The sequence below is a fragment of the Labeo rohita genome, chromosome 20 (genome assembly GCF_022985175.1).
Source record: "Labeo rohita strain BAU-BD-2019 chromosome 20, IGBB_LRoh.1.0, whole genome shotgun sequence".
Lineage (NCBI taxonomy): Eukaryota > Metazoa > Chordata > Actinopteri > Cypriniformes > Cyprinidae > Labeo > Labeo rohita.
The window spans coordinates 271,041-287,829 of NC_066888.1; the positions used below are offsets into that span (position 1 = coordinate 271,041).

At 36.8% G+C, this 16,789-nt stretch overlaps 1 protein-coding gene across 14 annotated transcripts in view; it reads right to left on the minus strand.

Moving 5' to 3' along the window:
* Positions 1-16,789, minus strand: part of ptprk (protein tyrosine phosphatase receptor type K) — a 180,090-nt gene that overhangs the window by 87,940 nt on the left and 75,361 nt on the right. For all 14 annotated transcript variants that reach the window (XM_051138279.1, XM_051138280.1, XM_051138283.1 and 11 more), the window contains 2 exons: positions 11,731-11,846; positions 9,277-9,451 (listed from right to left, as the gene is read on the minus strand). In XM_051138279.1, coding sequence (XP_050994236.1) covers positions 9,277-9,451; positions 11,731-11,846 — 291 coding nt within the window. The remainder of the gene's footprint in view (positions 1-9,276; positions 9,452-11,730; positions 11,847-16,789) is intronic.

The following is a 16,789-nucleotide window of genomic DNA, read 5'->3' on the forward strand; positions in this document are numbered from 1 at the left end:
TTTGAGAGTGTCAAAAGATCTGATCGCAAAAAGGCATTACTTGAAAATTTTGCAAGTCCTAACATGTAAATATATGCATACCTCAGAAAAAACTTCACTTGCAAAATAATATTTTTGGTTGCAAATGCAACCGTTTTAGTCGCAGTCTGGAGCCCTGTATCAGCTGTTTGGACGTCCATTCTGACGGCACCCATTCACTGCATGGAATGCTACATTTCTCCAAATTTGATAAAGAAACAAACTCATCTACATTTTGAATGGCCTGAAGACGAGTACATTTCCAACAAAGCTTAATTTTTGGGTGAATTACTCCTTTAAAGTCAGCATGAAATTACACAAATGTCAGTGACACAAAAAGAGAAATTTTGAACTTCTCTGTACATCTATCAAGCTCAGAATGCGAGTCAATGATCACCAAAATGTATGGTAGTACGGTTGGTAACACTCTTTAAAATGTCTTCTTTTAGACTACAAAAAAACAAAAGCCATACAGGTTTGGAACCACATGAGTGAGTAAATAACTACAGAATGATTATTTTGGGGTGAACTATCCCTTTAACTGTCTGTTTCTTACACAAAGCGGCATATGACTTCAGAAGACTTGGAACACAGTACACAAGTCAAATGGATTAATTATGATACTAGTTTACTTATACAATTCATTAATATGCCAAAACAAATATATATTTTGAATTCAGATGATCAACAATAATGTCCTTGGGTTGAACAGGGGCTTCACCACCGTTAATTGTAACTGATTGAAATCCACACTGAGAGCGAGACAGTGAGCGTGAATCTGTTTTTGTCAGGTGTCACTGGCTGTTTCATGCAGGTCATCCATCATGTGTGGCTGACATGAGCGAATGATAGTGATGTGCCCCGCTGTTACCCTTCCTTAAGCCCTGCCTCATCTGTCTTTCCCTCACACACACACATAACAGAGCTTCTGCTCCACTACGACACACAAACACACACATCTAGACCGCTGAACACTGCCATCATGCAATTGGAAAATGCACTTGCCCTCGACTCAACGTCTTATAGTCTGAGAAATAATCTCTTTTTTTTGTCATTTATTTCACAGGCGCGAGACCTGGCAGCGACGTGTTTGATCAAAGCAAGGCCGGGTTAAAAAAGAAGAGGTAAAGGAAGAGTGAGAGAGAGCGCGAGAGGGAGATAAAGGGAAGGAGAATATGTGAGGGAGGAAAAGCAAAAGGAAATATTTCCTGTGGGAAGCATCACAGCTTTTTTATTTTGAAGTTTTGATGGGGCTTGTGAAGGGAGAGAGATGACAGCAGCCGAGCGGAATATGGATCAGGGGACACGGCAATCTAACACCTGACGGACAGCGTTAGAGAGAGCAGCAGACAGACTGATCCCTGTCTATTGCACATCAGTCTGTCTCTCTCTCTCTCAGCGCTGACAGGATATGTAATCACCTCTTCCTGTGCCGTCACCTCTCACACGCTCGGCTTCTAGGTGTGCAGTCGGCCTCCAAAACTAACACTCATCAAGCGTCAAATGCTGCTCTGACTCAACGTAAGCAACGTCTGACCCCAAAACCAAAGTCTAACTCACATCTGACACCGGAAAACACTCTGAGCGCCAACGCACCGTTCGAAAGTTTGGGCTCAGTAAGATTTATTTCTTTGGATATAAACTTTCTATTCATTAAACAATCTGTAAAAGTAAAATGCATCATGGTTTCCACAAAAATACTGGTGCAGCACAACTGTTTTCAGCATTCATAATAAAAGTATCTTGTGGAGCAAATCAGCATATTAAAATGATTTCTGAAGGATCACAGTGTTGAGAAAAGTTACTTTTAAAAGTAATGCATTACAATTTTGTGTTATTCCCTAAAAAAAGTAACTAATTACGTTAGTTATTTTTTTATGGAAAGTAATGTGTTAAGGTACTGTTGCATTACTTTCTAAATCTAGGCAGGGCTTGCTTGTTTGTTTTAATATAAAAGTTATATTTTTGGCAAATGGAATAGCCCTTTCACACCCAAAGCCTCAGGCTGAAGGAAAAGTAAATTTGCGTCTGTGCAGAAAGTTCGACACCCTTCAGCAATAATAATAATAAAAAAAATAATTTAAAAAAGTTATTAATATGATTAAATTGGATCATCGAAGGTCAGTAGGTTAATAAACCAGGATTAAATACATGAATATATTTGTATTAATTAACATATTTCATTATTGCAAGTTTGCATCATATTGTTTTCATTATTTTTGAGTAGAATGAGACAAATTAATGTATGTTCATATTCTAGAACTAATAAGTAACATCTTACTCCTGATTTCTCTCAACATGGGGACAGGAGAGTTTTCAATCAATAAATAGGGAGTTATTTGAAAAAGTAACTCAAATATTTTCTTGTAAATTAAAAAGTAATGTGCTACTTTACTAGTTACTTGTAAAAAGTAATGTGATTATGCAATTCGCGTTACTTGTAGTAATGAGTACTGGAGTAATGAGTGCTGAAAATTCACAGCAATCAATTGTTTTTACTGCATTTTTGATTAAATAAATGTAGCCTTGGTGAGCAGAAGAGACATTTATTAAAATCTTACTGACTGACTGACACTGAACAGCTCAATAATTCCTTTCTCAAAAGTCAGCTTTGTGAGCATTAATGAATATTTACAGCCGCCTTTGGCAGGTTTGGCTAAATGTTTACTTTAGACCCAGAATGCGGCGCAGGTGAGCGAAAGAAGGATATATTTGTTGGAACTGAATGAATCATTGATGCGCATCACCGACAGGAAGCCGACGCGTGTGACATTAATGAAAAGCAGCCCTGTTCTGTTCTTCATTCTCTCAGATTTCTGAGTTGTTGACATTTTGGCTCTTTTGGTTTGTTTGCGTTTGTTCTGTGTGCTCATCCTCAGGAAGTATCAGCCGATCGCGCTTCATCAAACTTTAACGATCTGTCTTTGAGCTCGTGCCGTCGTCACGCGGCGTGGAGGCAGTGCCGGAGTCTTTAAAATCCGGCTCGTTTCAACTCCCGATCTCTGGCTGTCTCTCTAGGCGTATTTACCACCGATCAGTCGGCGTGTTTACGACGGGGAGCCGCGCACTCACAGGAGGGTGACAGCCTGCTATCTAGTCATTAGAAAATCACAAGCAGCAAACAATCATCGTCTCCATATCGCTCTCGTGTCTCGACACCTGCACTTGAGAGAAATCTGTGGCGGTTTCTGCCGGTTCGGCCCGTGCGGGGCTGGTGAGACGGATTCCTCAGCTTCTGACTGTATAGGCTACACTGTTCTTTGAGGATTACAACATGTTGTTTTTGATGTTCTTCTGATCAGTCCTTTACAGGGAATCCCAAATCAGCAGTGAAATATTTACTTGAAGTCCCACTGAGATCTTTCATGACACATTCACATGTTTACAATCCTCTGATGTTGGTTAATGGTCACATGACATACAAGTAAACAGATACAATATTAAATATATTTTTAGTGTTTTATTTTGGCCTATGTTTGATTGTTTATATATAGGCTACACAACTTGGTCAAAAAATTAACTTGTGTTTACTTTATCATGTATTGCAATTGTGTTCTGAGCTGCGATATAGCATTTCATTTCATATAAAAATGTCTCATTTTGCTAATGGCCATAGATTTAAGGGTGTTGGTTCTTGTAGAGAGTGAACACACGTTACAGTACAAATGTGGATGTCTTAAATTATTCATGTTCACATGTTCAAGCCCTTGAGCTTTAAACATTTCAAATCCTCAAGCTTTTATTCTGGCAGAAATATTGGTGAAATGCTGCAAACTTCTGCCTTCAAAAATGCTGGAAATTAAGCAAATGCTAAAGTAAATGAGGTCAACCGAGCACATGTTGCACCCCCAAATAAATATTAAACTCATAGTGCTCACAGAGATGAAGTTCACATCATTTACTGTTAAAAAGCTGCTGTCCAGGTATAAATGAACATAGTGTAGCTCTTCACTTTGAAACACGCAATGCAACAAACAGGCTGTATACTTATTTAAATAAATCACAGCCTGTGATACTTGCAATTTCATTTAATATACAAAGTATTTGTCAAATGTTTGGGTAAATTATGTTTTTGGAGTTTCTTCTGCTCACCAAGGCTGTGTCTATTTATTTATCAAAAATACAGTAAATATGGGGAAATTGTGAAATATTATTACTTTTTGAAATATTTATTTTTGCTGCATATTATTTTGTGGAATTATTTTCATTTTCTTTGATGAACAGAAAGTTATAAATCAATAACATCAATTATTTTATTGACACTTTTGATCAATTATGCAATAAAAAGTATTAAACACACACACATCAAACATTTGAATGGTAGTATATCATGGCTTCTGCATAAATATGAAGCAGCACGACTTTTTTCAACATTGATAATAATATAGAATGTTTCTTGAGCAGCAAATCAGCATATTATAATGATTTCTGAATGATCATGTGACATTGAAGACTGGAGTAATGATGCTGAAAATTCAGCTTTGATCACAGAAATAAATTACATTTTAAAGGAGAAATCCACTTCCAAAACAAAGATTCACATACTAACCCCCTTGTCATCCAAGACGTTGATGTCTTTTTTTTTCTTCAGTCATAAAGAAATTTTTTTTTTGAGGAAAACATTTCAGGATTTTTCTCAATATAATGGACTGATATGGTGCCCCAATTTTGAACTTCCAAAATACAGTTTAAATGCGGCTTTAAACGATCCCAGATAAGGAAGAAGGGTCTTATCTAGCGAAACGATCGGTTATATTCAATAAATAAAAAAAAAAACAATTTAAATAATTTTTAACCTCAAACGCTTGTCTTGTGTATTCTGGCTCAAGACAGTTAGTGTATGTCGAAAAACTCTGATCGTATTTTGTCCCTCAACTTCAAAAATCATTTCAAAATCATCCTACATCACTGCAGAAGTACCGATCCAGTGTTTGCAAAGTGAACATGCAAAGAAAATCAAACACCCTTAACAAAAAAGGTACAACAGCGATAGAGGGCGATTTCGAAGTTGAGGGAGAACATGAGATGGGAGTTTTTCAACATACACTAACTGTCATGAACCGGAAAAAAACAACCAGGCAGAGTAAGACGAGGCGAGAGTTTGGCATTAAAAAGTATATAAATTGTATTATTTTTATGAAAATAACCCATCGTTTCATTACATAAGACCCTTCTACCTCAGCTAAGATTGTTTACAACCGCATTTGGGATCGTTTAAAGCCGCATTTAAACTGTATTTTGGAAGTTCAAAATCGGGGCACCATATCAGTCCATTATATGGAGAAAAATGCTGAAATGTTTTCCTCAAAAAACATAATTTCTTTGTGGCTGAAGAAAGAAAGACATGAACATCTTGGATGACAAGGGGTGAGTACGTTATATGTGAATTTTTGTTCTGGAAGTGGACTTCTCCTTTAACATATATTCACAAAAAAAATATCCTAGAAAAAAAGTAATAGATTTAAAATGCATTTATTTTTTACTAAGTATACTTCAAGTCTATTAATATATTTGCTGACATATTGCTAAAAACGTACTGATATAAAAACTGTAAGTAAACTTTATTCAAATTACTACTTGTGCACAATGCACATTTCTTAATATTAAGCCTAAATGTGTTTTAATGTCACTACTGATGAGGATTGTATGATCTTTAAATAATATCGCTCATTAAATGCAAAATATTTAGTGTACCTAAAGTATACTTGCAATAATTCCACTTTAGCACAATCAAATATACTTAAGTATATCTTTAGTTGGACTTTAGCACTACTTTTGACACAGTTAAAATGCATTAAGTACAAAATTAGTTGTTTCACTTTAACAGACTTAAATATACCAGTTTAGTATACTAGAATTACAATTGCAGGGTATTTTTATTAAGCACATAATATATAAACATGTTTGTAGTATACTAAAGATTAAATAAATCTATTTCAAATACATTTTAGTATATTTATTTTTCACTAGGGTAGCTATTTTAAATAGTAATAATATTTCACAATATTACAGTTTTTTTTTGCTGTATTTTTGATTAAATAAATGCAACCTTGGTGAGCAGAAGAGACTTAATTAAAAACATTTAAAAATCATAATGTTTCCAAAGTTCGACATTTCTATTTCAGTTTTATTTTGATCATCTGTGCAACATATTACATTTGATTTCATTAATTGTTTTCTTTTCACAAATCTCCGTTTGAGAAACACCAGTCTACAAGTTTTTGGGGTACAATAAAGCAGATGGATGGTTTTCTTAGTGGACCTGTTCTCTGGTGCCATTAGGATGCAAAGCCAAAACCTTTCAGTTCCAACTGGAGGCTTTATTTGAAGAGCGAGCGTGCGGTGGTCCTTCTGCAGGTGCGTGAGGACACGTCATTTTAGATGTCCAATAAAAACAGGGTGGTGTTTATTGACTGTTTGTGTTTGAATCTGTTTCACAGCACACGTCTTGTCAATTCGGTTTATTCTCTACAAGCGAGAGAGGGCTAATGTCATTACTGGAAACCCTTGGCTAAACGCGCCGAGCTCCTCGCATGCTGAGGGCACAACTGTGTTCCGTTGTGTTTTTTTTTTTACTTTTTGCTTTTTTTTTCCCTCTTCCATCGTTCTTCCTGCAGCTGGGGGACACGCAGATCGATACTTCTCCAGCGTAAGAATTCGCCTCTGAAATTTTCATTTGTTACAAAGCGGACCCAAACAGCCGGGAGGGCCCGCTGTCGTCCCGCATTAGGAAGAGCGGGAGCTAATAAAGCACTAGCCCGGGGTCACGTGCGACAATAGGCAACTCCGTGCCAGCTCCCATTAGCGCACGCACAAATCCATGGCCCAAAAATTTCCGCTGAAATTACCATCTTTGGTATCCTTGTAGCAGGATGTCAGCTGGGGAAGTGTGGTGGAGATATCTGAGCTGTCAGTGTGGCTGATACTCAACTGGCCCTTCTGCCCTCCGGCCGCCGCTAACTATTGCACTCCTCTCAGAGTCGCATCTGTGCACGGGAAACTTCACGCGTCACTCTCCGGACCCAGAACGCCAGTGCTCTCGCGTACAGAAGGGCTCAGGCGAAGTCACCGAAAAACAACCAATGAGATTGTTTGCATAAACGGGTTGTGCATATTAATATGCCACCATGCGCCCAATGGTAATTCGAATGTGAATACGCTTATAATATTTAGCTGTGTTTAAATAAACAGATGGTCGCTGTAGCCATGGCTGCTTCTCCTCAACGCTTTGGGTGGTTAGCCCTTAAACTAGTCTATACAAATACCTAATTTATTCATTATATATGATAATGAACATGCCTTCTGTAGCCTTTGATAACACATTTCAATATTCAGAAACTGCCTAATGAATAATTGGCACATATAATCCAGTGTAGTGTAGTCATAGGTGCCTGCGCTGGGCCTAAAACTTCTTACATCTTACCAAAACTGTCAATCGATGGTATTTACAAATAATGTACTCCCCCCCTTGTCATCCAAGATGTTCATGTCTTTCTGTCTTCAGTCGTAAAGAAATTATGGTTTTTGAGGAAAACATTTCAGGATTTTTCTCCATATAATGGACGGATATGGTGCCCCGATTTCAAACTTCCAAAATGTAGTTTAAATGCAGCTTCAAAGGACTCTTAACGATCCCAGCCGAGGAAGAAGGGTCTTATCTAGCGAAACAATTGTTTTTTTTTTTTCAAAAAATACTAATTTGTATACATTTTAAGCACAAAAGCTCGTGTAGCACAGGCTCTGGGATGCACGTCCACGATGCTTGAACGATTCATTTATTTTGAACGAATCATTAATGTGACTCGGGAAGAACGAGTCGTCTCGGGGAGTGATTCATTCAGTCGCGCATGCGCAACATCCTATTAGGTTCTGTACTGGAATTAGTTCACCTGTTTCAAGTCTTCGGGTTTTTCGAGTCGTTCATCTTATGGGGCTGTCACGTGATGAACGAATGACTCGAACCCGAAAACTTGTCAGATAAGAGGTGAGGTGAGCTAATCATAGACTAAAGACCCAGGTAAACAATGAATGAATCTTTTCTGTTTCTTACAGCATTATAGTTTTGTCTTGTTTGTAGTGTGATCAACATTTGTGTAAGCAGTAGATGTGTTAGGGAAATAACACATAACATTTTAATTATATTTTGCTAAAATGAACGAAATGACTCGAAAAAAAGATTTGTTCATTTTGGTGAACGAGACTCAAAGTTCCGAGTCGGTAAAATGATCCAAACTTCCCACCACTATTACGAATAAGTTCATCATCTGTGTAGAGTATGGACAAAAACATCTTATTTTCTCCTACAACTTCAGAATCGTCCGACATCGTTGTACCTTTTTGTTTGTAAACAGCGTTTGACTTACTTGCACTTCCTTAGTCTTTGCGTGTTCGCTTTGTAAACACTGGGCCTGTAGTTCCGCGTGACCTTTCAACATGATTCAATAGTATGCAGCGTCATGAATGCGCATCCCAGAGCCTGTGCTACATGAGCTTTTGTGCTTAAAAAGTATACAAATTTTTATTTTCCGAAAAAAATGACAGATCGTGTCGCTAGATAAGACCCTTCTTCCTCGTCTGAGATCGTTTAGAGCCTTTTGAAGCTGCATTTAAACTACATTTTGGAAGTTCAAAATCAGGGCACCAATGAAGTCCATTATATGTAGAAAAATCCTGAAATGTTTTCCTCAAAAACCATAATTTTTTCACGACTGAAGACAGAAAGACATGAACATCTTGGATGACAAGGGGGTGAGTACATTATTTGTGAATTGTTGTTTCTGGAAGTTCTCCTTTAATAGCCAGAAATCTTGTTTACTGGCCATGTAATTGTATGTGCCCTTTGTCATAAAAAAACAGACAGAACATGCATTTTTTAATGAATTATTATTATTATTATTATTTCAAATTATAAAAAAATAAATGTCACTATAATACTGCTGAACTGTAAAGCATTTAAAAACAATTTATTTTAGATAATAATATTTATTATTGTTGTTATTATTATTATTTTAAATAACAACAGTACACTTACAACACTAACATTTATTTATTTTATGATTATTATTTTTAACCCCCCTTCTATAACCACAGAGAAAGTTCTTTTTTGAAATCCTTCTCTTTTGTAGACAACTGATTTATAAACTATTCTCATTACAAACTTGGGGAGATGTTTGGCATAAAATGGCTCATACAACCAGAGCCTAAGAGTCTGAACTATGCATTTTAATATACAGCATAAATAACAAAACGAGTCCTTACCTCTGACAATGAGCCCAGCAAAGTTGGAGACGCCAGATCCTCTCTCTGATTGGGTGACGCAGCGGTAGAGATCTTGGTCCTGACTAGTCACTTCTCTCAGTCGGAAAGAGGCTGCAAACTTCCTGTGGTTGATGTTTTTCTTCTCCGCCACTGGAATGTCCTCTCCATTACGCCGCTACATATGACAACATGAGAGATGAAAATTAAAAACTGATTGAATCCGGTCATTTGGCCTCATTATAACTGCTTCAGATGTCATAATTCATCCAATTTGTGTAAATATTCACAAGCTTAAAGAGTTTTTAGAGGAAATGAAATCTGCTGACTAGATATTTTCTGGTAGTCACTTTACAGATCAGTGTTGTTCGGGTATTGGAGGCTAAAAATATGGATGAGAAAACAATCCACAGTACAAAAATAAAATGAAATAAGCAGAAATGATCTGTGAGTGAGTTGCTTTTAAGTGATCAGTATGCTTAAATTAAGTCTGTGGTGTTTCCTCAGGATTTGTAAACACTATAAGCCATAGCTGAACAACAGTGATAGATGATACTGTGCTACTGCTTTCTTAGTAGTGGTATACAGTAAATGTTGTAACATGTATCTGTTAAACAACCTAAATGCAGATAAGTGTCTTCATTTCACAAGGCCACATGCTGTGACACGAGCAAAACTGAAGGGTTAGGGTTGTTTCGTTGGGATCAGATACACATGAGCGGTGCAGCTCCAGTGATATGCTTGAGTGAATCCGTGACGGACGGCGGTCAGTGTCACAGGCGATCTGTGTGAGTGAAGTGTGAGAGCGTGCGCTACAGACCATCATTCATTAGCCTCTTTAACACTGCCGTCTCCTATTAGTCAGAAGTGCTGCAGACACCAGCACTTGCTTGCTTTCTTCATTTTTTCACCTCCTCATGTATCAGAGCAGAAAAGGTCAGTTCTTCTACGCACTTTACCACCCCGTCAGGCACTTCCTCTCGTTCAATCTTTTGCTGCGTCTCCGGCTCACTTTGTCTTCTCAAAAAGTGAAGGCCTCTCATTAGTTAATCAAAATCAAAGGTCAGCGGCAGGGCTTCACCTCAGCGCGAGATACGAAAACCCCGCTGACGCTGATATCATTAGGAGAGCAGTATTTTCCTTCGGGATGAATAAAGTGGGTAAATTTGAGGGGCGCAAGAGGAAACGCCGTCTCTGTGACAGGCTCGGTTTTAATGAAGCGTGCGTCTCTCTCCAGCTGCTTGATTAGTAATTGTAGTTATATATACCCGTTGACCATGAATAAGGGATATAGCTTCCAAAAATGATGCAATTCTTTGACTATTGCGAAATCAAACTTAAAAACAGAAGAATTGTTTGCTCCCGCACATCCTGAACTTGACATTCCCGGCCAATTAGGGGGGAAGCTTGTCTCGCTGAGAGCTTTGGTCTGATCTAAAGCACGGCTTGTGCTAAAACACTTTTTGAGCTTTAGCTCAATGGTCCTCAACTGACGGGTCAAAACTCAAAAACCAGTCACAGCCTATGTTTTGATAGGTCACAGACAGCAGGGGGAAACAATACTACATTAATCCCTTGTGACAAAGAAGTGCACTTAAGTGTATTAATTGTGTGCTTGAAGTGGAATTCAAGTATATTTTAGATATTTTTAATACTGGACTTGCAGATAATAATGAAATAATGTTTTTCAGTACATTAAAAAAAAAAAAAAGTTAAATTAGTGTTAAAATAAAATTATGTGCATTTAAAGTTTTTTTTTTACTATTTAAAGTCTTTTTTTAATTATTAAAGTAAATTTTAAATGTTTTAATATGTTCATAAGGTAAATTCTAAATCAATACAAATGTCTAATTACATATATATTTAAATACATGACATACCAGGTTTCAACAGAAATTACATTAAAGAATTTAGTAACAAGTGTAAAGTACATTAAGCAGTTCATATTTCAAAGACAACAGACGTAATTATGAAATTTCATATAAAAATTGTACTGGAAAATGTAGTCCTACTTAAGTGGGTCAAAAACACTCTAGAGTTTAATTAGTTGCATACAATATAAATGTAAGTATTTCTATAATATTTTCATTTAAATACATTGCATTCATTTTGCAATTAAAGGGACACAAAATACGATATTTTGAAAAATGCAGGTAACCAAAACGTTGATAGTTCTCATTGACTTCCATTGTATGGAGAAAAAAATGAAAATGTTACAGAAGTCAATGGGCTCAAGAAACTGTTTGGTTACAAACATTCTTCAAAAAATTATCCCAAAAGCCTAAAAACTTTTTTTGCAAGGACAGTTAAAGAACAACAGATAGACTGACCTACATTTAAAAGGAAGGGCTAAACACTTTCCATATCATTTGGTGTTGATGTGAAAAATTATGAAGTGTGAATTTTACAGGCAGTAATAACGTTTTAGTACATGTGTGTGTGTTGAGACTGTCCCACCTGCAGCCAGAGTTTGTTGTTGACGGCATCACGGACAGTGGCGATGCACTGGAACGTGGCGTTCTGTCCGGCATTCACCTCCACATCCCCCAAACGCAGAAAGTGAGGTGATTTATCTGCATTCGAAGAAAAGACAGCAACACATGAAATTCTAGCTCTCAAATACCGTAATACTAAAGCTTCTGGATTTAACCAGAGCTGAACGCTACCAGAACAGGCACATTAATGCCGGAAGAATAAAAAAAAAAAGATTTCAACCAATTATACAGTACATGCACTGACACGCAGCGTTCAGCCGGCTGCTGGCTACAGGTTAAACTGATGGTTTGTTATTGAGTGCTGGCGGGGTGGTTGAAGGTTTCAGACCTGCACTTCTGAACTGGATGACTTCTGAACTATCACCATTGTGCCCTTGATCAAGACTTTTGACCCTTTTTTTGAGAAAAATCTGCTGAGTGGCTCATCACATAATCTGTAGTAGTACGTTTGTCACAGGAAGGAAACAGACAGAAACAGTGAGCAGTTACAAGTTCAACAGCATCAGTTCTTTTTATTATCTGATTCCAGATAATTCTCCAATAAAAGATTTGTGATTCATGAACCAAACCAATTGCACCATCTTCTCCCATCTGGCTCTGAAAGTAAAACTATGTGTAGACTGTTCCTCTCTGTCAGTGTTTCATTGGCTCTCTCTCTAGTTTAATTAGACTGAGTGTTCATTTGGCAGATCTGTGGTTAGAAACACACAGAGAGGAACAATAAGATAAGAAGAAGAAGATGCAGATCTCATGTATTTTAAAAGTACTATACGACAACGCATCCTCTCCAGTCTACCCAGAACATTTACTGACAATGACACATAGCCATCAACATTTACATTTCAGTTCGAGCTCTACAAGCTTATTTTACATTCAGAGAAGTCGTCCAATCATAACACCAGCTATTTACATGCACACTTTCAAAGGTAGAGAGATGGAAATCTGAATTGCCTGTTTAGAAACTCCATTATATCAATATATATATATATATATATATATGCTAGTCCATCCATCAATTTTGCATTTACATTATCCAAAGTGACTTTCAATGCATTCATGAAACACATTTAGGGGCAGATTTACACAGTTTGCACACTCAGAAAAAAAAGGTACAAAAGCTGTTGCTGGTGCGGTACCTTTTCAAAAGGCATATCTTTGTACCTTAACAGTCTATACCGGTCCCAAAAGTGTACATATTAGTACCTAAAAGATACAAAAGTATACCTTTTGACAAGGTATCTCCACAGTGACAGCTTTTGCATCTTTTTTTTTCTTTTTCTGAGAGTGTGCAAACTACTGTCAGGATTTACTAAAGACACACAGTGATAAAAAGCTGCAGACAGTTAATGTTGCAAAATGAAATTTAATCTTAAACAAATTTGAGATTAATGGCTCTTTGAAATAACTTGCCTTAAATTATTTTCCATATCAACCCCTACAAACAAAAACCACACTTAGATATGGAATCATTCATCATTTTGGTGAAACATGCCTCAAACAAATGAGATTAAACTCTTTTAATACAGGAAACAATTATGGAATCATCAACCAAAAAACACAATTTGTACTTATGACTTAAGGCATTTATGATGTCCTGAATTCTTTAGGGCATGGACTTCACTAATGAAAAACAATATTCTTCATCAAGCTGGTTCCAACTTTCTTGAAAAGCAGTTGACAGATCAGCTTTGCAAGATGGAGCCTTGTCATGGACCAGTTTTTCAATTTCCACCATACATTTTCAGTCGGATTGAGATCCGGACTGTTTGCTGGCCATGTCACTGAGTTGATATGCCTTTCCTGAAGAAAAGTTTTAACACTCTTTGCTCTGTGGCAAGGTCCATTATCATACTAACATCATCCCCAAACTTCTTTTCTATTGATGGAATGAGAAAATGTCCAAAGTTTTAATGTAAACCTGTGAATTGACTGTTGAAGTAAGGATAGCCATTTCCCTTTTTTTTTTACCTGACATGCAACCCATATTATAAATGAGTTGGGACATTTGATTGTTTTCTTCAGGCAGTCATCTTTATACATTTCATTAGAATGGCACCAGACTAAAGTTTCAGCATCATCTTGTTGCTCACTGCAGATTTGTGATTCATTACTCAATATCACTTTCATCCAATTATTCACACTCCATGACATCTTCTCTTTAGCCTACTCTAATCTTGTTTTCTTTTGTTTATGTGTTAATGCTGGTTTTCATTTTGCCTTTCTATATGTAAATCTCATTTCATTCAGCCGGTTTCTTACAGTTATGTCACACACATCGACTCCTGTTTCTGCCCATTTGTTCTTCATTTGTTTCGTTGTGCATTTTCTATTTTCAAGGCAAATTGCTTTGAGTTTTCTATCTTGATGCTTTGATGTCTTCCTTGATCTGATGTATGTTTTTGTTGTACAATCTTCACATTTTGTTTATACTTACACTTTTACATTTTAAAAACAGCTGACTGGGAAGATTCAACTTCTTTCATCAAAATCCAAAGATGGATTTCCATCTTGAAGAACTTTTATAATCCTTTCCATCATTTCAACTGACAACTTTCTTGTTGGGGACATGTTTCCTTACAATTAGCCAAGTCAATAGCTTGTTAACGTCTGTGAGCACTCTCTTTTAACTGCTGGCTAATTAGCATTTTAGATATGTTTAGATATTTATTTCAGAAATAAAAATTACAAGCTGATTCCATATGTTTTTCCTTAACATTGAATGATTCCATAATTTTTTCCACTTTATTCATATTTTAATTTCATTTGTTTGAGGTATGTTTCACATAACTAGAGTGTTGAATAATTAAACGAAAATTGTTTTGTGTCATATCTGTGATTCTTTTATTTGTTATAAAGTAAAAAAATTGGGTGAACATCTTCTACATGTAGTGATTTCATAATTATTGCCAGGGGTTGTACAAGGTGATTTGCGGTAGTCAACTTACTGGTATTTGCACCATTATTTAACACCCAAAAAAGCATGTCTTAAATCATTACGGTAGATTGCATTGGTCATTATGGAAATGATCTGTGTCTGTCTGTCTAATTTGCTCATTGTCAGTCGATCATCAACTGCAAATCTTTATATGCCTCTTTATGGGATTGCATTATCATACTAATTTGCCCTGTTTAATAAAATTGGCCTTAAATCAGCTCTTGTTTTCCCTTGGAATCAAACCCATAACTTTGTTGCGCAGCGCTCTACTGTTTCAGCTACAGGAAGGCAGCTAGAAGGCTTTCTCCAAACCGCTGGTCCTATGTAGAGTGTTTCATAAAAATGGCCAGTATCTATATGCTAAAAGTTCACAAAATTCACTAAGGATCATAGAAAGGGGCAAAATGGAAGTGCAAAATGGTCATAAAATACTGAAGTATGACTGTTTTTGGTAAGAAGCTGTAAAAACAGTACTGACAGTATAATTGTAATTTAGATGAAAAATAGAGTGTATAAAAATCTGATTTATTACATGTTCAACATATCAACTTATATAAGATAAATGATCTAAAAAAAAATAAACAAATGCAACATTATGCATTTCATTGTTTCTGTAATGAAACTGATGACTAATTCTTCTCTGCATTTCTCCTCTTCTCTAGCTTGCATCCTAATCTCGTTGCCTAATAAACTTGGCATTGTGTTGACAAATTGCTTTTCCCTTTTCTGTAAGTTGCTCTGGGTAAAAGCGTCAGCTAAATACGTAGATGTAAATGAAAAAACAAATGAAATATAGTCCAAGGGGGTATGAGGAAAACAAATATGTTTTTTTAGTGTGCACAGATGATCTTTACAAATCCAGCAGAAGCAGGGGTCAGTCAGTGTTGTATCTATGAAAGCCAGATATGAGCTGAAGCATGCGGGAACACATGACTTTCTGATGGGAAGCCCTCAAAAAAATGCACTTTTACTGCAGGAAACACTTTCCAGCACAGCAACACAACCGATGTACAGCAAAGCTCCTTCATCTCCTCTCTTCCTGCATCATCTTAGTAAGATGTCGTTTGTGATCAGCGGAAGCTTTATTAGCAGCGTTCGGAGGGAATATAATCCATGTTGCGAGTGGCAGTAATCCCCGCGCTTCCGCGGACCAGCTGTTAATTGGGAATACCTGCTACGTGATCAGGGCTCAGCTCTGATCCCAGCCAGCAGATGAGACAGACAATCCACACGCCTGGAAAGACGCTTCGCTGGATGACAAAATATTAATCACTTAAAATTATATGTACATTGCTGGCATTTGGAGTGCTCAAGTGTAAGCGTGTGCACGTCTGCTGATTGTGCCGTCACTCGACCCCTAAACGCTTCATGTTAAGTGCAGTACTTGGCGTGTAATAAGGGCTAATTATATATCAGAGAATGTGCGGGGCTCAGACGTGTCAGAGAGGATGGCAACTCTCCGTGTCACTTATTTACTGTTTGTGCTAATACTGCCCTCTCTGATCATTTATTGATCGCGCTGCTCTTTACTGCTGATGTGCCCATAAAAACACTCGCTGCTGCTGACATGATGCTCATGTCGACACTGCCCATTCACTGGAAATATTTCACTTTAAGAAAATGATCAAAGGATCATTTCATAGCAAGATTTAATATGAAATGGTATCTGTATCATTTTCGTACTGTGTAGTGCAAACAGTTTAAAACACCTTTACTGTCATTACTAGTGTGTTTGTCAGCATCTGCTCAACAGTAAAGATCAAACTGCTTTTTTTCTCTACTAATACTGGCACTGGCTCCACCACAAATATTTTATACACACATTATCATTTAAAAGTTTGGGGCCTGTGTGTGGTTTTTTTTTTCATTGTTTTATGCTCACCATGGCTACATTTATTTGATCAAAAATACAATAAAAACAGTAATATTGTGAAATATTATTACAGCTTGAAAAAACTGTTTTCCATGTGAATCTATGTTAAATTGTAATTTATTTCTGTGATCAAAGCTGAATTTTCAGCATCATCACTCCAGTCTTCAGTATCACATAATCCTTCATAAATCATTCTAATATGCTGATTTGCTG